We start from the raw sequence: 22,243 nt of genomic DNA on the forward strand, positions 1-22,243 counted from the left end.
ACTAAATCTGAGACAGACATTTATCTAATGTCAAACAGAGAAGTTTGACAGAGTCAACAGATTTATCAGACTCCATTTTGTTAAAACTTTCAACTTTCATTTAGTTTGACTTGTTTATGCCATAATGCTTATAAGAGCAGTTGTTGTTTTTTTACAGTGTAGCACATGAATATGTTTTCTTTTTCTTGTGTGTTTCAAACTGAACTTTATTGCTTCACTTCCTCTGAACAGACAAGCTGACAGTTTCTTCATAAACTTTATTCTGTTTTTTATGATTCCAGCATTTGACACAACAATTAAAACATTTTCAGACACTTTAATATTCTGCTATAAGTTTCCTTCACAGACAATTTTCATCATGTTTTAATCATAAAGCCTCAAATTCATTTTTCACCCACAGGGACGAGAGGATTCACACTGAGAGGAAATCTGAAGCTTGAATCTGAAGCTTGAATCTGTCACACAAAGACAAAAAACCACAGACACCACTGCTGTTGTGTCTCAACCGTCCAGTAACTGACCTGTCCCTGCTCTCATTGGTCCGTTCAGTAAACCCCGCCCTCCTCTCAGTGTGAATCAATTTATTAAAAAAAAAAAATCACAATATATCACAACATGAATGACTTTGAGCAGAGACAAAGGAGAATCTACATCAGGAGTTTTGACTTGTTGCATTTTTTTGGTCGTTCCTGACGATTCATCCTGAGTTCGGCTGAAATGAGCTTCAATCGACAACAACTGAGAAAAAGATTAAAGTTTTCAAGTTGTGGTGAAGTGAAAGCAGCAGAGCCTCCAGGCTGACGACAGCAGCACCTACAGATCAGAAACTGGCCTCCAGTCAGTAGTACATCGTACGTCAGGACGTCTCCACTCGTCGGCCACATTAAGGCAACAGGTGTCGAGTTTAAGGCCGATGGTGGCCCAGGAGGAACAAGAAACGTGTTAATAACAAACTAAACCTAATCATTTATAACTCATTATGAAATATAAGCTGGGACTCGTGTTATTTAAAAAGGAAACTGGTGAATGATCAGACATAAAAAAAAGATGTGCTGAACAAAAAATTATTTAAAAAATATTTGAAAGAAAACAGTGTAAATGGCCACAAACAAAAAAAATGTTCATTTTCAGTTTAGAAAAACCAAAGCTGATGGTTTTTTCTTTAACAAGAAGAGAAATTAATCTAAATGTAAAAGTTTGTCCTAAATGTAAACTGCCTGATTAATTAAACTTTTATGTGAAAAAAAACAAACAAATCAGATTTTTTTTATTAACTTTTGTAAAAATATTGAAGTTCTGATGTTTTTAAAGTAAAAGTTTGGATAATTGATTCTGAACTGATTCTGATTTTCTTTAAATTTAATTCTGTCAGCTGATAAAGATTAAAGAAGTGGGTCACGGATTCATGTCGATGATTTTATAACGAAAAAAGAAAATTTTCAACAACAAAAAGCAAAAACATCAAAAAATGTAATTTTTGATGTTTTTTTTTTTTTACAACTTCAGCTAACAAATACTTCTGTAAAACATTGATTCCCTAATAAATTAGACTCTAAATAAACAAACAGCTATTTAAATACTGTTATAATTAGTGGATCTTCTAATGAGCTGTTAACTATGCTAACAAAAAAAAAAGTATATAAGCTATGAACGCTAACTTTTTGGCTAGCAGCAGCTAGCGCTAATTTTCCAGTTGTAATGGCACAAAAAAAGGAAATTTAAAGACAGATCGAATGATCTGGCCAATCAGAAGCTTCTGAGGTGATCCGAGCTCTGACTGGTCGGCTCATCCACCATCAGGTGTTCACACACAAAAAATCTGGCTAAAAACATAACAATAAGTGATCATCGTTTTCTGTAAAATGAGGATCCTTAGTCATTAAATATATTTGTTAGTGTGCATGCTAACCTATAAAGAGTTGTTACCATGGTTACTAAGTAACATTTGTAAAATAGTGTCGCATTTTATGAACTAAGTGAATTTGCCACTAACATTCTGGTGGTTTGTAGTTCCATTAGCGCGTTAGCTACTGTGCTAATGCACAGTGAATGTAATGTTAGCATTTTCTTGATTGTAATCAGCAGAAATTAAACTTCCTGACGCAATGCTAATTAGCATGTCAGCTAATGGCAGTGCTCAGTGATGTCAACGACCACTGCTTTCCTCCAGCTGAACAGGAAGTAGCCCATGCCGGCGCCGGCTGCCACAGCAATGCACAAGTAACCGTTGTAGGTCATGAAGACAAGCATCAGGAAGTAGCTGACGACCACCTGGATGATGTGCAACAGGGTCTGCAGGAAGTGGGCAGGGCTTAACATCCGCTGTCTAAGAGGAGAAGAGGGGGTTAGCATTCCTGATATTCATTCATCTTCACCAGTTAGTTCTGATGCTAATCTTTTCTGATAGTGATACTGTAGTGTTAAAACTAACTCAAACCCCCTAACCCTAGCTTTAACCCACTATTAGCTTTAGCATGTCAAATTTCACATTAGCATTTTGCATTGTTAGCATGTGTAGCACCAATCACAGAATTTTCATATTATATTATATATTTTGTTATGATTGATGCTAGCATTAGTCTCACATTAGCACTATTTTTGGCATAATTAGCTTGTGCAAAATCAGATTAAGAGCTATATGTTTATTGAGAACACTAAAATGAGGACTTTTGGTTAAATGAATGTAGCATTGGCAGCAGTGTTAGCACTGGCACATTTGTATTGATATTTAAATACTATAGTTAGCTTCATCATTCCATTTCATTTTATTGTTTTCATTAGCATCGCTGCTAGAATGACACATTTACATTTAGGAAAATGTCATATAAAAGTTAGCATGGTTAGTATTAGCATTAGCATTTATCCTCTTATGATTTTAAATATTTTTTTAATTTTTTGATTTGTCATTAGTGTTATCATTACTGTTAGCATTAGTGTCAGTATTAGCATTGGTTTTAACATAGTTAGCTAATACAGATTAGATAACTGTGAAAACAGCAGAGCGCCACCTGGGGGACGCTGCACCACAACACAAGAAAGAGAAGCAGGAAGCCCACAGGTCTGTACGACGCTGACTCAATTTATTTCTCATTTATTTCAAATGAAACTAGAAAATAAGTTTAAAATTCTTCTGGTGAGAAGTGCAGCAACAAGTCGACATACGGAAGGAAAACATGTAAAAAATATTAATCATTTTTTAAATTCAAACAAATCTTAACATAAAATATAAAGAACAAACTAAGAAATAACAAAACTTAAAAAAAATTATATAAAATGTCTAAAACCAAAGTTAAAAAATACAAAAGAAATATAAATGGTGAATACAAATATATAGATACAACCTAATAAAACCTTTTTTCTCTTTGTTTTCAGTCCAGAGGGTTTCAGCATCACACAGAAACATTTCCTGTTTGTTCTGACGATGATTCATAAAGATTATTCAAGATGCTGTGATCAGATCATCACAGATTCAGTCTGATCAGTCTAATCACAGCAGCTCAGACAGGTCACCAGAACCAAAACCAGGACCAGACCTCCTACAGTTACCTGACAGAGAGTCCTGAGAGGCGGGACTTTCTCCCAGCAGGAGGCTCCACCTCCTCCAAACACTGACTGTCAATCACTGAGCTGACATGAACACAAGACGTTACTGATGATCACGTGACCGATCACATGACTGCGGCATCAGATTATCTGTGATTCAGTTATTTTCATCAATAAAATGACTGAGGCTGAAATAATTAAAGATTTGTTGGCAATAACTTTAACACAGTTTGTTTTTATGGTTTTAAAAAACGCAGAAACGTTGTTTTCGAACTTTATTTATTCTGTTTGTCTCTGATGTAAATTAACTTTTTTGTTCAGCTGTTTTCATCTGCAATCAAATGTTTCAGTTTTATGAAAAGAAGAATGTTTAAAATATAAATATATTCTTCATTAACAGTAATAATTATTATTCATTTTATTAGAAAGGCAGGGCAGTTTTTATTCATTATCAATTCAGAATTTTTTCAAATATACTTTTATATTGTTTTACTATTTGAATTGTGACTTTATTCAGTTATTTGTTATAATTTGTCTCCTATGCTTGAATATTGAACTTTAATGACGTTTATGATTGTTATGTCATTTTGTTGTTAGCATTAGCATTAGCGACCTACCCAACAGTCTTGTGCGTCTCCATCAGCACCGTCCCATCAGCCCCGGGGAGTGGCATCGAATTGTAGCGGACGTTGACCTGACTGCGACGCAGCAACACCTCCCGGCCGATCTTTAATCCTTCGTACAGGACAGCCAATAGGAAAACACCGATACACGCCCCGACCATCTCTGATTGGAGAAAATGAAGAAGGGGGCAGGGTCAGTGTCAGAGACAGAATGAATGGGGGAAAAAAAAAACATAATAAATAAAAAAAATTAAAAACAACAGAAACACAAAAACATAAAAAAAGAAAAAGATGAAAATAAAAAAAACAAGAAATGCGTAAAAATACATTTAATACATAAAATTAAAAAAAATACATATTTTAAAAACTACATCATCAAAAAATATATAATTATGTAAAGAAAATGGGAACAGAGAGCGAGGGACATATGAAATGTCCCTTCCCTCGCTCTGTAGTTTGACCTCTGACCTCCAGGTGAGTTGATGAGCAGTCCAGTGAACAGCAGCTCCACGTTGCTGTAGCCAAAGTAAAAGGTCATCACCTAGGCAACAACAGCAGGGTTAGCATGTTAGCTCTATACGGCTATATGAGCATGCTAACACTGTGGTGCTATCAGTATGTTAGCATGAAGTAGCATGTATCTGAGACGTGCCCTGCCCTCACCATCCCGCCATGTCCTCCATGGTTCCCATCATGCCCTCCTCCTCCTCCTCCTCCTCCTCCTCCTCCCCCATGGCCGTGTCCGCTGGTGGTGGGCGGAGCCATGGTGTGGTGGTGGTGGTGGGCGTGGTCCATCTCCATGGAGCTGTGGTTCATGTGGTCCAGGACTGATCCAGAACAAAAACACAGTTTTAAATAAAGTTATTTAAGTTAAATAACTACAGTTCCCATGATGCTCTGGGAGAAGCAGCTGAACTCTCTGTGAGGATTCTGAAAGAAGTTCTGCAGTCTCTGTTTCCTCTGAGCTTTTATTCTAAAAGGACGTCAGAGATCATGAGTGTGTTCGACAGCGCTGACCTGATGCATGCTGGATATAAAACAAAGCATGTCTGTCACCCTGTCACGTGACTGTACAACCTGGCGGAGTGAGACACCTGCAGTCTTCTGTCCAGCTTTGCGACCACAGAGCTTCGTCCTGATTGGCTCAAAGCTTCACTGACATCATGACGTGCAGCAGGTTTTTATTCAGATCAGTTCTGTGCTGTGGTTGATGTCAGTTCTCTGACAGGTTTCACATCTGTGACCAGACAGAAGCTGTTCATCATCTCAGTTTGTTATTGGAGAAGTAAAGACCTGACAGGTCAGATTTTATCCTTCATGTTCACCGCTCATCCTACACCTGAACACACCATACACCTGAACACATCCTACACCTGAACCCACCATACACCTGAACGCATCCTACACCTGAACGCATCCTACACCTGAACGCATCCTACACCTGAACGCATCACCCTGGATGTTTCCTACTTTTGTTTTCGTTCTGTTTTTCTGCCTAAATGTTCAGCCCAGCAGGTGTGTGTCTGAGTAACCATAGTGAAGGCTGACAACAGTCGGACGTGTTGAGGGTCAGACTTAAATAAAAACCAGAGAACAGCTGAGCAGGTCTGATTTCTCTGATGATTTCTCTGAGGTGTGCCAGCAGCTGCTCACCTTCACCAGGTGATGTCACACTGGATCAGGTATTTAATGATCAGGTTCAGACCTGAGAACAGCTCTGTACTTTAACCTCAGAGTGAACGATAACGACCGACTGACTTATTATCAGTTATTAACTCACACACACACACACACACAGAGTTAATGTCATCATTATTATTAACATTAAAGTCAGTCTTACCTCTCTCTCTCCCCCTCTCTCTCCTCAGTCACAGTGATGCTCACTTGTCCACAGACAGACACGGACTGCACACTGATGACATCACAGCAGAGCCGTAACCACAGTAACGGTGTGACATCACTGAACAGATGCCCCGCTGTAATCTGATTGGCTGCTGGGCCCCGAGGCTACAGGAGGCAAGAAGAGCCAATCAGAACACAGCGAGCGTTCTGTCTGCTGTTGGCCAATTAGATCACAGCGTGGTTAAGGGTAACAGGAAGGTCAGCGGTCGCCATCGGCAACAGTTACCTCCTATTTGTGTGTGGACAAGTCAGCATCCACTCTGAGTTAATGACATTAACTCTCTCTCTCTGTTCTCATTCAAATAAACTTTATCAGGCAGCACCAATCAGCACTGACAGGAGGAGGAGTCTGTTACCAAGGTAACCATCAGAACATTCTGATTGGCTCAGATAAAAATTTACCTGTGGAGATCAAGGGAGAGCGAGGGGCGATCAAGTAATGAGACACTGAAACGCAGAGAGAGAGAGAGAGAGAGTTTAACAGCCAATAAAAACAGATAACACCACCAGCTTCAGCCAATCAGACACTGACATGATCCTCAGACAGCCAATCAGCTGTGAGGAGGTTCCTGACAGCCAATGAAAAGCTGAGGATGGATTGAACCCTCTGAACTCTCACCTGTCCACACACCTGTTCACACACCTCAGTTAGCTGATCCGGACAGGTGACAGGTGTTATCAGTGTTTATATCAGAGGCCTCCTCACCTGCTCAGACACTCTGAAGTCATTATCAGTGATCAATACACCTGAAAGCTTCATTATCACCTTAAACCAGGTGAACATCAGAGAGAAGCCGATCACTGATCAATTGATTGATGAGACTGACTCATGCAGCTGAAACCGCTGATCGAATTGATGATTGATAATCATATATAGATGATCAATTGAGGATGTTCTCTTCAGTTTCAGATAAAACTGATTATTGATCAGCTGATCAATCCAAACATTTGAAAACACCACTTCATTTTCTAACATTTCACAAACTGATCAATCAATAAAACACTGATCAGACTGATTTTAACTGTTTAATAACTGTAAACCAGTGAGAGGTCAAAGGTCAGAGGTGCTGCTGGAGTTCATTATTGATCCAGTTTGTGATCAGTGATTTTAGACAACTGATCAATACTGCAGCTGTGACCTTTGACCCCGAGCTCAGTCACACGATCAGTTGTGGAGTTTTATCATTTCAGGAAACTGAAACTTTTCTACGAGAATCCATAACTGATCAGTTTCCTCCTGCTGATCAATATGATCAATACCATCTGATCAAACCATCGTCAGACTCAGTGATAGACAACATGCTGCTGAGTTGACAGGAAGTGATGTCACGTGTCATCTGCGTGTCACCTTTAGACCACAGGTAAGTTTTACAGCTGATTATTGATTAACTACTGATTATTTATCAGTTAAACTACGTGACTCTGCCTCTGTTTCATTCACCTGATCAGAACATTAGGAACATTAACGAGCTGCAGTTTTCATGTTTGTGGGTCAGGGATGAATTCAGATCAATACTCAATAATCACGTTTGTGTGAACCTGGTGGTTTTGTCAGACGTGAGGAGTCAGTGACGTCAGATGTTGTTGTACCTGTCACCTGTGACGTGTTGTTCTAACCTGTGTGGTATTTACCTGTACAGAGTCAGGTGTGTTTGGCTCTGAGCTCAGTCTTTGTTCTGGACCGGTTCTGCTCCTCTGTCACTTTAATCCTCAGTTATTTCATTAACAAGGAAAATCAAACCTTTCCCACGGTCTTCACTCACGGAACCAGACTCCATATGAAAACCTGCTGAGTTTAAGTCGCCTTGCTTGTGGGCACGCGGCGGCCTGCAGCGCACGAGCTCCCCTGTAAATCGCTCACCAACCAGATCTCCCTTTAAATCTCATCAACTTCTTCCAGTGCAGCAGACGGAGACGGCGGCGGAGATGAACGTAAACCGGGTCTTAACAGGTGACGGTTTACCTGAATAACGGAACTGCAGGTGACATATGAGCCGAATTTACTACAGGACTCGTCCTGTTCTGAAACTACCACAGGTTCGAACCGCACACCTGCCTGTTTCTGGCCACGTGCAGGAAAACCTTAAACTGTAACATTTTTTTAAGGAGTTTTGTATGGTAACACTGGTGTGCTGGTGTGTAGCAGCAGAGGTCACTGACACGGTTACACACACAAACTGAGCTCACCTGTAAATGTCCCGGGTTTCTTCTTTCTTTTTCTTCTCGTCTGTTCCGGCTTCGAAACACGGAGAGAAAAAAGTCACGAGAAATAAAACAGAAGAAGAAAAGAAAGAAGAAGAAGAAGAAAGTTGCTTCTCCTCCTCCTCACCGTCTGCCTCTGCTCCTCCGCCAACACTTCCCTGAACCTGCGTCATGACATCAGCACGCACGGCACTGAGGAGGAGCTTCGAGGTCTGGGCCAATCAGGAGGCGAGTTGTGAGAGAATGGGCGGGGCCTGGTCGGAGCCACGTAAGCGAGGTTTGTCTGTGAGAAGCACGTGATGAGAGTCACGTGAGGCTGACCTGGGATCAGAGAGAGGCTCAGATTAAAAATGGAGGAGTTTCTGGTTTATTTCTCTCCCCTTGTGAGGAGGCAGTGACGTCAGGTGTTGTTGTAATGACTGTAATGACTGACTTACTGTTACTGACTGACTGTTCTGACTGTTACTGTCTGTTACTGACTGTTACTGACTGACTGTTACTGTCTGTTACTGTTACTGACTGACTTACTGTTACTGACTGACTGTTACTGTATGACTGTTCTGTTACTGTCTGACTGTTACTGTTACTGACTGACTGTTCTGACTGTTACTGTCTGTTACTGACTGTTACTGACTGACTGTTACTGTCTGTTACTGTTACTGACTGACTGTTCTGACTGTTACTGTCTGACTGTTACTGTCTGACTGTTACTGTATGACTGTTCTGTTACTGTCTGACTGTTACTGTTACTGACTGACTGTTCTGACTGTTACTGTACTGTCTGACTGTTGTTACTGACTGACTGTTCTGACTGTTACTGACTGTTCTGACTGTTACTGTCTGACTGTTACTGTATGACTGTTCTGTTACTGACTGACTGTTACTGACTGTTCTTACTGTTACTGTCTGACTGTTTTAACTGTTACTGACTGTTCTGTTACTGACTGACTGTTACTGTATGACTGTTACTGACTGTTACTGTATGACTGTTCTGTTACTGACTGACTTTTACTGATTGTTCTGTTACTGACTGTACTGACTGTTACTGACTGTCTGTTACTGACTGTACTGTTGCTGACTGTTAGTGAGGGGGCGGAGCTGTTTCTCTGACCCTGTGTTGTCGCTCTGATGGACAGATGAGAACATGTGACCTGACTCAGACTGACACTGACTTACCTGAGGATCAACCTGCTGCTGTGATGACTGTTGTTCCTGTTGTGAGGGTCATGTGACTCTGACAGAGAGAAAGGAACAACAGATCCTGGACTCATGAAGACCTGGACTGTCAGGGTCCAGGTGTTTTACCTGAACACACCTGTTTCTTCACAGACTATGATCCTCAGGGTCTCAGGCCCTGGACTGATGGAGGAAACGACCGCAGCTCCACGTCCACAACAACATCATCACTAAGGGAGGTGATCTCTGACCTCTGAACCCGAACACATCTGCACCTGAACCTCTGCTCTGTTCTACCTGATGGAGACCTAGGTGGAGTCAGACAGGTTTCATTTCATCATTTCAACTTTAAATTTCAGCCAATCACAGAGCAGCATCACACAGTTTCAGCCAATCAACAGTCACTTTAATATTTTTCATCACCATCACTTCACAAACATCAACAGGAAGTCACATGGTCACACTAGAAACAACAAAAAATGGAATTTGATGAGAATTTCAAAATAAAAGCCTCCACTTATTCCAGCCAATCAGAATCAACTGATTACATTTAGTTTAATTCTCCTGACACCTGATTGGCTGATTCTCTCACCTGAGAAAGATAAGACTTTCATTTTGTTAAGTTCAGGAAAGAGTTAAAGATTTAACAAAAACAGAGTTTTATTTCTGATATATAAATATCTGGTAAACATCGACACAGTAACACCAACATGTATTTATGTTCTCTGTACGGAGCAGGAAAACAGCAGGAAGTCACCTTCAAAATAAAACGTTCTGATATTTATTCTGTGCTGAGGAAAACTGAAACTGAACTGAGAAGGTTTCAGCTCTGATCGAAGCTAACGAAGCTAATGATGCTAACACCTGCGTCTCCTCTGTTTGCCCCGCCCCCCTCCGGTCTCCACCTGCCCGCCGCTGAGTCGTGGCCCCGCCCCCTCAGCCAGCCACGCGGTAGTTGGCGTGAAACTCGGGCTGGATGTCGCAGACGCGTCGCAGCAGCTCGCCCAGCACCGCCTCCCGGTTACCACGGTAACTGTTCTGGATCCGACCCATCCGCTCCGCCGTGTCCCGGTCCACCTCCACCGCGCTGTTACCATGGGAACCGAGGGCCTGGGGGGGGGGGGGTAAAATGGTTATTAAAAACTTTGATCTTCACTGGAGAAAGAAATGAATAAAATAATATAAAGTCAGATGAAGAATAAAAGGAGCTCGTACAGCCGCTTCTTTGGTCTTAAACTCCTTCTCTCTCTGCAGACGATACTGTTCAATCTCAGCCTGAGCTTCTTCCTTCGCCTGCTTCAGACGACGGTTCTTACCTGGGGAGGGACAGAGGAGGGGGGGGGGTTATTTACACTGGACAAGAGATCGAACTGTCACAAACAATCAGGTTAAAACAAACAGGTCCATGAAACAATGAAGAGGCTGACAGCTTCTGTCTGATCTGATTCAATCATCTGTTTCTGAGTCTGTCACATGACCAGGTCACATGACCTGACTCATTTAAACCATCAGAGACCGAAAATAACTGAATGATTCATTTAAAACTAAAAATAACCTGAACACATTCAGCAGTAGAGTTCAGTTAGCTTTAATAACGGAGTCAAATGAACCACAGACTAACAAACAACACTTCATTCAACTACCAAACTCCATTCAGATTTCTGCTGTTTTTCACGGCTGTGTCGGCTCCTGCTCTGTAGCTACAGTTGTTTTAAACCTCCTCTTCACCTCAGAAACATTTATCATCAGCAGTGAAAACTACGTCCTGTTACCTGAACAGGTGAGGGTAGGACACCTGTCTGTGAGCCGAACTGAAACCAGGAAGTGAGAGATTCTGAAACCGGCTCCGGTTTGATTCTGATCTGAATAAAAATTAAACAGCGGCTGAAAATCTGTAAAATCTGTGATTTTCTGACTGAGGTTCAGTCTGTGTCACCGCCGCTCCTCAGACTCTCTCCGGTTTGTACCTCCTCCTCCTGCATCTGCTCATCTTCTCGTCTCGTCTCTTTTAAACTCACTCTTATTATTCACGGACACACCGGGACAGTCTCCGGTATCAGCCGTTAACAGCCGTTAACAGCCGCGGTGAGCTGCTAACGGGCTAACGGGCCGCTGCGGGCTCTCAGGCCGTCTGTCCTACTCACGTTTGCGGGCCTCCGCCACCTTCTCGGCCGCTCTCTTCTCGGCCTGTAGCAGCTGCTGGATGCCCTGAGACTGGCTCGCCATGGCAGAAAGAGGAGCTGCGGACAGCGGCGCTGGAACGGAGAAACAAACCGGAGAAATTCACCGAGACGAAGGTCGACGGAGGAAACGACTTCTCCTGTGACCGCAGTCAGCTGATGTCACGTCACTCTGCAGAGCCGTCATGTGATTTTGTCACGAGTAGGGGAGGGGCGGGGGCGGGGTGTGTGGAGGGGTCTGTTAAAAAAACTTTATTTATAAACACAGACAGTGACTGACAACATTAAAGATGATTAAAGACTCACTGTCAGAGTAATGATTACTGATTAGTCTCTGCTGCTGGAGACACAGTTTCTGATCAATAAGATAAAAAAATAAAATAAAAGTCTGCGCTGAACATCCGATCCATCCGGAAGTGACGTTTCCGCAGCGCTGAGTCAGCTGAACCAGACCGGAAGCAAAACAGAGCGCAGTGAGCAGGCGCAGCAGCAGCCTGAGCTCGTGCTGCTGAGGAAAAAAAACTTTATTTCACTTTAATGAAATGTTTATTTTTTATTCTTGTTTTCCCGGGAAACCGAAGTGACACAGTTACGTCACCGGACAGGTGAACAACAGCTACGAGAGACAGCGGAGCGCGAGACCTGCTCTTGTCTGCTGAACCCGGAAGTCCTGGAGTGAAGGTCTGAGTTTAACTTCAGATATAAAGTTGAATGAATTTTCTCTCCGCCGAGGTTTGATCTTCAGGACTGAACCAGACCGAGACCGACTCAGAATAAAACCTGAAATATTTTCTATTTTATAGAAACTCAGCAGAGAGGGTTGAATTCACCTGTGCAGGTAAAAGACTCAGACATGAAGAAATGTAAGCAGCTCCAGTTCAGAGGAAAACCTTCAGAGGTCAGAGGTCAAACATGATCAGGGGTCAGATGATGGGACAAACATTTTTATTGATACTGGTTCATAGTGAGATGAAAGAAAACAGAGAGAAGAAGATATTAAGACTCAACAACACAGGATTATAAAACTCAGGATTATAAAACTCAGGATTATAAATCACAGGAAACAGATTGACAGCTCAGAAAATAAAAGTTTTAATAATAAAAGTCATTTAATTCAGGAGATTTTCTTTAAAACGACTCAGGAAACGAGTTTCATGACATCCTGTGTCTCAGAGAGAGTGATCTGACCGAGGTAATAGATTACTGCAGCAGGGGGCAGTAACTCACCAGTTACTTCAATAAACACCAGCAAAGAAGAAGGAGGTCAGACCTCATACAACAAACAAACAAACAAAGTGTTTGTCTTGTTTCTGTCGAAGCAGCTTCACAAGTTCAAACTAAAAACTTCAGTTTCTCTTTGTTTCAGTGTCGAGACAGTTTCACCTCTGACATCAGGCGATTGATTATTGACAGATTTTCAGTAAAATTAAATTACAGGAAATAATGCAACCAAACTGTAGAGGAGCTTCTGTTCCAGTATTGATCAGTGATTGATCAGTGATTGATCAGTGATTGATCTCTGGTTAAATCTTTTCCGTCCTCAGCTTAGGTGAATCTTCGTCGTCATGGTGATGAAGAGGAGTCGGGTGTTGGCGGTGCTGGTGGGCGGAGTCTTCTGCGTGGCAGTGATGTCACTGTACCGCATGCTGGAGCTGATGCAGGGGGCGGAGCTGCAGCAGGGGCGGGGACACACCTGCAGGACAGATGGATGAGGTGAAGCTCTGAGGTTACATCATGTTTGTTTTCTTTGTCGGTTTAACAGTAACCAATGAAAACGTCTGTGCAGGATTTGTCCCGCCTCCAGGAGAAGATTGACAGGTTGGAGCGTCTCCTCAGCGATAACAACCGTCTGGTCGCTACGCTGCGGGACTCTCTGGTCAACCGCAAAGCATCGTGGGAAACAGGAAGGAGAGGGGCCAACGTGAGCTCAGACACACTGTCTGGCTGCCGATTGGTCGAAGAGATGAAGGACGGAACTGATGGTGTTCAGGTTAGCTTAGCATGCTAACAGCCGTGTTACAGAAGTCTACAGAAGGTTTAAGTTGTTCAAAGTGTTTTTTAATATTTCAGAGCTCAGGAAGTTTTCAGTTCAATTCAGTTTTATTTATATATCATATCACAACAAAAGTCATCTCAAGGCACTTTTCATATAAAGTCAGGTCTAGACTGTACTCTTTAAAATAGGTATTTACAGAGAGAGACCCAACAAATCCACCATGAGCAGCACTAGGTGACAGTGGCAAGGAAAAACTTCCTTTTAAGAGGCAGAAACCTCGAGCAGAACCAGACTCAGGGTGGGCGGCCATCTGCCTCGACCGGTTGGGTTGGGGGTGGGGGGTGGTGGGTAGAGAATAGCGAGAGAAGAACATAGCATAACATAGGTTCCATATAAAATGTAAGGTGTAATACAGCAGTAGTAATGATAGTAGTGATAATTAAAGTATTAACTGCTAACACAGCAATACAACTAATAGCAGTGTAAGTAATTTCTAATTCTAGCAGCAGGTGTTGAGTGGAGTTGTAGGAGCAGCAGGAGACTTGTCATCACAGATCAGACTCTACAGCTCCAGAGGAAGAAATACCTGCAGAAAGAGACAGAAGAGGAGAGAGAGACGGAAGAGCACAATACTACAGGAAAGAGGAGGATACTGAGTTAGTAACATGTAACATGGGATATGAATCCATATTGATGGAGAGAGAGAGAGAGAGAGAGAGAGAAGCTCAGTGCATCGTGGGAGATCTCCCAGCAGTCTGGGCCTATAGCAGCATAACTAAGGGATGGTTCAAGCCTGAGTCCAACCCTAACTATAAGCTTTATCAAAGAGGAAAGTTTGAAGCCGACTCTTAAAGGTACAGAGGGTGTTTCTGCCTCCTGGACCCAAACTGGGAGAAGGTTCCACAGTAGAGGAGCCTGATAACTGAAGGCTCTGCCTCCCATTCTACTCTTGGAAACTCTGGGAACCACCAGTAAACCAGCATTTTGGGAGCGCAGAGTCCTGGTGGGATTGTAGGGGACTATGAGATCTTTAAGGTAAGATGGAGCCTGACCATTAAGGGCTTTGAACGTGAGGAGGAGGATAAAACATGAAGTGAAGTGAAAATGTTTTTGTTCTGTAGAAACAAACCTGAAGTTTAAATCAGTTTAATGAATGAATGAAGTTTAAACGTCAGAGTGAAGCTGAGTCTGTTTCTCCTTCAGCTGCTCCATGTTTACGACCTCCTGACCTTTGATAACCCCGACGGCGGCGCCTGGAAACAGGGATTTGAAATCCGTTACCAAGAAAACGAGTGGGACGAGACGCCGCTGGAACTTTTTCTGGTTCCACACTCGCACAACGACCCTGGTCAGAGACAACAACACAACAACAACACAACAACAATAACAACAACAACAACAAAAACACAATAAATCTGTAGATCTGAATGAAGCATTTAAATCATCGTGTGTGTGTGTGTGTGTCTGTGTCTGTGTCTGTGTGTGTGTTGCAGGTTGGTTGAAGACCTTCAACAGTTACTATCAGGACCAAACCAAACACATCCTGAACAACATGTTGATCAAACTGAGTGAAGATCACAGGTGAAGGAGTTAAAGGAGCAGTCTGATGTTTAGTCTGCTGTTATTGATTATTGGTTATTGATCAGACCTGATCGGTGCTGTGTGTCCTCTGCGTCAGGAGGAAGATGATTTGGGCAGAGATCAGTTATTTCTCTAAATGGTGGAACGACATCGACGAGCAGAAGAGAGAGATGGTCAAACGGTAATGTCACACCAACATCAGCTCACTGTTGTTTCTTTGTTTGTTTGTTTGTTTGTTTATCTGCAGATTATTTTCTCTGAAGCTGAAACATCAAATGTTAATAATAGAATGTTTGTCTTTTATTTTGGCGGTGTCCAGGCTGGTGGGGGCAGGGCAGCTGGAGCTGGTGACGGGCGGCTGGGTGATGCCGGACGAAGCAAACTCTCATTACTTCGCTCTGTTGGATCAGCTGATGGAGGGACACCAGTGGCTGCAGAAACACCTGGGTTCGTCCTCCTTAAGGAGTGTTCGCTATCTAACAAGTGTTTGCTCTCTAACGAGTGTTTGCTCTCTAACGAGGCTTCATTCTTTAACGAGTTCCTGTCTGTGAGCAGGTGTGAGGCCGAGCAGCGGCTGGGCCGTGGATCCGTTTGGCCACTCCCCCTCTATGACCTACCTGCTGAAGGGGGCGGGGCTTAACAACATGGTCATCCAACGAGTTCACTACGCCGTCAAAAAACACTTTGCACGGCAACAGACGCTGGAGTTTCTATGGCGACAGAGCTGGGGTGAGTGTGGGGGGGGCGAGACAGAGAATATTCCTCAGGTGTTTCTCCTGCTGTTTCTTTAACCCCGCCCACTTCCTGTGTCAGACTCCTCCCCCCGCAGTGACATCACGTGTCACATGATGCCCTTCTACAGCTACGATGTGCCGCACACGTGCGGTCCGAACCCGGCGGTCTGTTGTCAGTTTCGACTTCCACCGCCTGCCGGGGGGGCGGGTCTTCTGTCCGTGGAGGATACCGCCACAGCCAATCACAGAGCAGAACGTCCGGGAGCGGTAGGCGGGGGGCGGGGCCAACGATCACTATAAAAATATGATTTCACTTCACTTTAATTTTAATATTAAAAATAATTGAAACTTTCAGAGAGTTTAAAGTTAAAACTGTTGATTTTTAAATGGAGTTTTGAATCATTTCAGACGAGACGTGATCAGGTGTGTATGATTATATTATTGTTATTGATCCCTGTATTGATCTGTTATTGATCTCTCAGAGCCCTCCTCCTGTTGGATCAGTACCGTCAGAAGTCTCGTCTCTTTCGTTCTCCGGTTCTTCTCGTTCCTCTCGGTGACGACTTCAGGTTCACCGAATCGAGCGAGTGGGACGCTCAGTTCAGAAACTACCAGAAACTGTTTGACTACTTCGAGCAGCACCCAGAGCTCCACATCAAGGTGAGCACCTGACTCACTTGGGAGTGGGCGGGGCCTGATCAGTGTCCCATCAGCTGACGGTTCCTCAGGTGGAAATGAGATAATCATTATTGATTATTGATTATTGATCGGTCTGAGCTGATTTATTGTCTCGGTCGTCTCCTTTATGTTTTCAGGCTCGGTTTGGGACTCTGTCAGATTACTTTGAGGCTCTTCATCGGCGTCTGAACGCCACAGGAACGACTCTGCCGACACTGCGCGGCGACTTCTTCACCTACGCCGACCGTGACGATCATTACTGGAGCGGGTTCTTCACCTCCAGACCGTTTTACAAACGTCTCGACAGAGCGCTGGAGTCCACGCTCAGGTACGGTCATGGTCATGACTGAGAATAGAACTAAATTCTTTAAGTTTGTGTTTTCAGTGTTTTTTATTTTAGATTTGTTTTGTTTCTTCATGTTTTTATTGTTTCCTGTGAATATTTTATCATGATCTCTTTATTCACAGTTTATTTAGTTACGACTGTTTTAATTCTCTCTCTGACAGAGCGACAGAAATCCTCTTCAGCCTGACGCTCGCTGACATGCGTCGTTTCCGTGGCGACGGTCGTCTGGTCGCAGATTTTCCTGGTCACGAACACTTCCGGCGTCTGACGGAAGCGAGGCGGAACCTGGCGCTGTTCCAGCACCACGACGCCGTCACCGGCACCGCCCGCGACCCCGTGGTGGTCGACTACGGCACCAGGTGGCTACTTCCTGTTAGCACACTAGCATGTTAGCATGTAGCTGTTGTCAGGGGTTAAGAAAAGAAGCTCTTCTGACAGTTTAATGTCGGGTTTGTTAAATATGCTATACTTAGCACATTAGCATCTTAGCTTAAATCAAGGCTAAAACAGAAACAGAGATAACAGGTCAGTGTTAGCACCTGGATCTGCTACGTCTTTAGCATTAGCATGTTTTTGTCTCATTTCTTCCTCCATGCTCCTCCAAGGACGGCGTCATCACCAGCGACAGTAACAGGTACCGCCTCGTTTAGTGTGAGCTGTTAGCATTTAGCACTAGCCTCCCATCATACCCATTCATTTAGCATTAGCATCTAACCTTAGTTCCCCATCACTCCCATTTGTACTGTTACATTGTGTTTTACAGTGTAGTCTGTCACTGCTTGATGTTGGAGATTTTTTAAATAAACTTTTTACAGCGCAGAGAATAAATTGATCAGAAATGGATCAAATAAAAAATCGAACACTGAAAATCAAATGAACACATGAAAAATCAAATCTGAGCAGAAACAAAATGAACGTTTGAACTGAACTGAGTTTGTTTTACAGGTTGTTTCACTCCATCCTGAACCTGCGCCAGGTGCTGCAGAGCTCCGCCCACTGGCTGCTCCTATTGGACAAAAGCCAGTACCACCACGACCAATCGAAACCCTTCCTGCAAATGGTGACTTCTGACCCCATCCGATGTTTTTATTTTGTACTTTAAGACATTTAAAATATTTATAAAATATAAAAACATCTCTGAATGGAGGATGTGATGTTTGTTCAGGACGATGTGATGTCAGCTCAGGACGCTCTGCCCCAGAAGACGCCACTCGTGCTCAGTGATGCACCCAGGTAAGGGGCGGGGCTTAGAGAGGGAGGAGGCGGGGCCAACATAGAACTTGTTCTTCAGGCTCAAATAAAACCTGAAATGAAATATTTAACGTTCATCGTCATTTCGTGACAAACGTTGTTTTTCAGGTCGTTGATCATCTTTAACCCGACAGAACAGCTACGAACATCTGTCATCAGCGTCGTCATCGATTCTCCGGACGCTCGTGTCATTGAAGCAGAAACAGGTCGACCAATGACTGCGCAGATCTCAGCGGTGTGGGCGGAGCCAAGCCGAGCGTCTGCAGATTCTTTCCAGGTGAGAACAGATCAGGAACTGATTTATTTCATGTCCAGTTTTAGTCTGTGTTTAATTTTACCTTGTGTGTTTTCCAGCTCTCCTTCGTCGCTGAACTTCCTCCTCTGTCACTCGCTGTGTATCATGTGACCAAAGCGCCGGCTGGCTCCGCCCACCGGGCACAGTATACCTTCCATCGCCACGGCAACCCGCCGACCGTCCGCTCTGAACACTTCCAGGTGTCCAGCCCCCAAGGGCCTGAGGCCGACGCCCCTCTGTCGCTTAGCAACAAGCACGTCCAAATATGGAGCTCCCAGGAAACCGGTCTCCTGCAGGTCAGACTTTCAAATTAAAAGTCTTTCACTGTTCTTACGTGGATTTATTACAGTTTGATTATAAATTAGAAAAATTTATTTAATCTTGTTTTGAAAGTTTTGAAAACTTTTTATTTGTTTTATTTTGAAATTCAGAAGCTCCGTCTGCAGTCCGGTCTGGTCCGTCAGGTCCAGGTCCAGTTCCTGTGGTATGGGACCAGGAGCGGAGTGAACCGGGACAAGAGCGGGGCCTACCTGTTCCTGCCAGGGGAGGAGGGAGCCCAGGTAAGACCAGGACCAGGACTCAGACCAGGATCAGGACTCCGACCAGGACTCAGACTAGGACTCAGATCAGGACTGATCATCTGTTCTCCTCTCTTTGACACCCCAGCTCTACTCGTCCTCAGAGCCCCCCCTGATTAGGGTCTCCAGAGGTCCCGTCTTCTCTGACATCACTTCCTGTTTCCGTCACTTCACTCACACGCTCCGCCTCCTCCACCTGGACGGTAACGACTCATTAAACTCGTCCTGGGTTCTGTCTCTCGGGCCGATGGTGTTCTGAGTGTGCTCAGTACGTGTCTCCTGTCTCTTCCCGCCCCAGGGCATGCTGGGAGGTCCCTGGAGATTTCCAACATGGTGGACATCAGGTCAGAGGTCAACCGCGAGCTCGCTATGCGACTCGTCAGCAACGTCGCCAACGGCAACCGTTTCTACTCTGACCTCAATGGTTTCCAGGTCAGTGCTGTTTCACCTGTCCAATCAGAGCTGCATGTGACTGTGTATTGACGGCGTATTGATGATTGATCGGTGACAGATGCAGCAGCGGCGGACTCTGGAGAAGCTCCCCCTGCAGGCCAACTTCTACCCGATGACGTCGGCGTCGTTCCTCCAGGACTCGTCGTCTCGTCTGTCGCTGCTATCAGCTCAGAGTCAGGCCGTCGCTTCGCTCAGACCAGGTGAGCGCCGCCGCCGACACCTGCTCTGTCACACGTCGTCATGGAAACTGTTCTCTACCCATTAATGACAAGATGAATAATTTAAACCTGTGAAACTGATAAATGAACCGATCAATATCAGGACCAGTTAGAGTCAGTGTGAGTCGCACTCGTTAATAACGACTCAGTGATTCCTAACGAATCTTTACTAACGAGTCTGTTGAGTGTTTCTGTGGGAGTAGCCTCTGTGATCATGTGACCACAGGTGTGAGAAACACTCATCGAACATCACATGATGAGATCAGTCAGAAACCGTATGGTTTGACCTCTGACCTTTGACCTTTAACCCCTGACCTGTGCAGGTGAGTTGGAGGTTGGTATTGGACCGGCGGCTGCAGCAGGATGATAACCGCGGCCTCGGTCAGGGCGTCACCGACAACAAGCTGACGGCGAGTCTGTACCACCTGCTGCTGGAGGACAGGAGGGGCGGGGCTCAGGTGACGGGTGGGGCCCAGGTGGGGGGGCGGGGTCAGACAGAGCCAGGCTTTAACTTTCACCTGTTGATACAAACTCACTTTACTTCAACTTTAACTTTTTACAGTGTGAAGCTACATGAAGAATTTTTCACAATAAAAGTCCTGCAGCTTTTCCTTTATTACATGCTTAATGTGAAAAGCATCAGGTTTTATTTTGTCTATTTTCTCCTGACAGGAAGTGGGAGGAGCCTCGGTTGAACACCTGTCGTTGCTCGCTCACCTGACCTCGCTCTCTCTCTGCCACCCGCCAATCACCATGGTCGCCCCTAGTGACAGCCAGCTGCCAAAGCTCCGCCCCTTCCGTCCGCTCCGTTCGTCGCTGCCGTGCGATGTTCACCTGCTGAACCTGAGGACGCTGGAGGACGCACAGGTGAGATACCTGGAAACTCCTGGAACATACGTTCAGTTTTCCATGAATCCGTGTTTCACAGAGATGCATTCTGGGACGTCTGGTTGTTTCTGTTTGTAAACAGGAAGCAGAAAGTCCGTCACAGGAAGTGGCTCTCCTCCTCCACAGGAAGGGCTTTGACTGTAGCTCCGCCCCCGAGCCGATGCCTCAGTGCACGTGGAGCGTGCACGAGGAGGTCTGATTTATTTTATTTGATCTTCAGTCTTTTATTCAGTTTCTGTTCTGACGATTGTTTCTGTGTTCGCAGGTGAATCTGGACGATCTCTTCTCTCCTCTTCAGTTTCGCTCTGTTCGTCGCTCAGGTCTCACTCTGCTGCGTGAACACGACGAGCCGGAGTCGGCCCGGCAACAGCAACCGCGCATCACTCGCCTTCGACCAATGGAAATCAGCGCTTACCGCGTGGAGATCGACTGACAGACACAAGAACAAATGAAACCTAAACCACTGAAAGTAATTCTACTGTAGGGAGGATCAATAAATTATATATATTTTTAATATAAAAATGTGGAAATAAGAATGAAAATAATGAAATTAGCTGCTCAGAGTCAAACTGAGGCTCTGCAGCTGAAACTTTAAATTATTAAATTAGACACTTCACAAAAATAAAATAAAATAACCAATGAAAACAGGAAAAACAATAAAATACGTCAGAGAGAAATTATTTAAAAACTTTATAAAATATAAAATGGTGAAGTGGGTGAAGCAGGATAATCAGGGTCAGAGGTCAACAACGTGACCACATTTACACACAGCTGCAATAATTAATCGATTTTTCAGGATCAGTTCATTTTTCTGTCAAATTCTCAGAAAATTTAAAATGTGAATATTTTCTTCAGTTTGAAGACGACTCAACATTTTCTGACAAAATCAAACGACAAATCGATTAATGACGATTGAAAAAAAAGAATCATTATTTTTCCACTGTTTGTCTTCCGTAGACACTGACAGGTAACAGTTCTGCCTAAAGGTCAAAGGTCACAGACAGAAATAAATGTATTTATTAAATGAAGAATAAAAACACTGAAATTTAACCTGTTTCGACAGGTGACGTTGCTACGGCAACAAAAAGGGACCAATCGAGTCGTGAGCTCGGTGAATGAGTTTAAATTAATGTGTGTTTGTTTCCATGGAAACTGTCAATCACAGTTTGTGTCTGGATTCCTGTTACTGCTGTTTCTCTGTTTTAGACACGACTGTGGAATTGTGGGTAAACGTGTGATATTGAATTGTATTGATAATGTGTTATTGATGATTGATATCTGACACTGGAGGTTTTTATTCAATGTGTTTGTGTTAAATCTCTGCTCGTATCCACTGGTTTAAATAATTTTCTGTTTTTACTGTGAAAGGGAAATTTTCTGGGAAACTTCTGATTTTTTTTTAATTAAGAAAATTCTTTATATTTTCTATGAACAGAATTTTTGCTGAAACTTAGATATTTTAAATGTAAGCACAAATAAAAATATTTTACTTGTTAAAATACAAAAATGGATTTTTTCTATTTCATTTTTGGTTGTAACAGAAAATTAAATTATAATTATTATAATAATTATTGTTACTTCTACCTAAGCTCCGTCCCA

The 22,243-nt window shown here is 43.6% G+C and overlaps 3 protein-coding genes across 7 annotated transcripts; 1 reads left to right on the forward strand and 2 right to left on the reverse strand.

Moving 5' to 3' along the window:
• Positions 1 to 237: 237 nt before the first annotated feature.
• On the reverse strand, positions 238 to 8,449 carry slc31a1 (solute carrier family 31 member 1). 5 transcript variants are annotated; one of them, XM_051068946.1, is made up of 7 exons: positions 8,256 to 8,446; positions 6,471 to 6,515; positions 6,011 to 6,173; positions 4,830 to 4,993; positions 4,635 to 4,707; positions 4,161 to 4,329; positions 238 to 2,326 (listed from the first exon to the last, which is right to left on the reverse strand). In XM_051068946.1, the coding sequence occupies exons 4-7, from the start codon at positions 4,980 to 4,982 to the stop codon at positions 2,125 to 2,127; spliced, it is 597 nt and encodes a 198-aa protein (XP_050924903.1). In that variant the 5' UTR covers positions 4,983 to 4,993; positions 6,011 to 6,173; positions 6,471 to 6,515; positions 8,256 to 8,446; the 3' UTR covers positions 238 to 2,124. The 5 variants fall into 5 exon arrangements, with proteins under 5 accessions (XP_050924903.1, XP_050924902.1, XP_018518662.1 ...); XM_051068945.1 differs by having other exon boundaries at positions 6,007 to 6,173; XM_018663146.2 differs by lacking the exon at positions 6,011 to 6,173.
• A 1,381-nt stretch (positions 8,450 to 9,830) lies between these two features.
• Positions 9,831 to 11,808, reverse strand: atp6v1g1 (ATPase H+ transporting V1 subunit G1). Its single transcript, XM_018663141.2, has 3 exons — positions 11,591 to 11,808; positions 10,662 to 10,762; positions 9,831 to 10,556 (listed from the first exon to the last, which is right to left on the reverse strand). Exons 1-3 carry the CDS (start codon positions 11,670 to 11,672, stop codon positions 10,383 to 10,385), a joined length of 357 nt encoding a protein of 118 aa, XP_018518657.1. The 5' UTR covers positions 11,673 to 11,808; the 3' UTR covers positions 9,831 to 10,382.
• Positions 11,809 to 13,155: 1,347 nt separating this feature from the next.
• Positions 13,156 to 22,151, forward strand: man2a1 (mannosidase, alpha, class 2A, member 1). The gene is given in 25 exon segments (XM_018663142.2): positions 13,156 to 13,302; positions 13,304 to 13,339; positions 13,413 to 13,616; positions 14,826 to 14,970; positions 15,116 to 15,203; positions 15,301 to 15,384; positions 15,523 to 15,650; positions 15,759 to 15,932; positions 16,017 to 16,114; positions 16,116 to 16,204; positions 16,420 to 16,597; positions 16,753 to 16,943; positions 17,123 to 17,320; positions 17,907 to 18,021; positions 18,127 to 18,194; positions 18,321 to 18,489; positions 18,567 to 18,803; positions 18,939 to 19,067; positions 19,174 to 19,288; positions 19,384 to 19,517; positions 19,597 to 19,742; positions 20,085 to 20,214; positions 20,429 to 20,623; positions 20,727 to 20,837; positions 20,910 to 22,151. Coding segments are annotated over 25 exon segments (3,441 nt in total). The 5' UTR covers positions 13,156 to 13,191; the 3' UTR covers positions 21,078 to 22,151.
• The last annotated feature ends 92 nt before the right edge of the window (positions 22,152 to 22,243 follow it).

The sequence above is a fragment of the Lates calcarifer genome, unplaced genomic scaffold (genome assembly GCF_001640805.2).
Source record: "Lates calcarifer isolate ASB-BC8 unplaced genomic scaffold, TLL_Latcal_v3 _unitig_5489_quiver_634, whole genome shotgun sequence".
In the NCBI taxonomy this organism is placed as follows: Eukaryota; Metazoa; Chordata; class Actinopteri; family Centropomidae; genus Lates; species Lates calcarifer.

Coding starts and splice junctions, on each gene's coding strand:
- slc31a1 (XM_018663146.2), bottom strand. CDS start 4,982: ATGAACCACAGCTCCATGGAGATGGACCACGCCCACCACCACCACCAC. Junction 4,330..4,634: donor GCTCATCAACTCACCTGGAG/GTCAGAGGTCAA, acceptor TTCTCCAATCAG/AGATGGTCGGGGCGTGTATC. Junction 2,327..4,160: donor GAGACGCACAAGACTGTTGG/GTAGGTCGCTAA, acceptor TTCTCCTCTTAG/ACAGCGGATGTTAAGCCCTG.
- atp6v1g1 (XM_018663141.2), bottom strand. CDS start 11,672: ATGGCGAGCCAGTCTCAGGGCATCCAGCAGCTGCTACAGGCCGAGAAG. Junction 10,763..11,590: donor GGTGGCGGAGGCCCGCAAAC/GTGAGTAGGACA, acceptor GTCCCTCCCCAG/GTAAGAACCGTCGTCTGAAG. Junction 10,557..10,661: donor TTAAGACCAAAGAAGCGGCT/GTACGAGCTCCT, acceptor CCCCCCCCCCAG/GCCCTCGGTTCCCATGGTAA.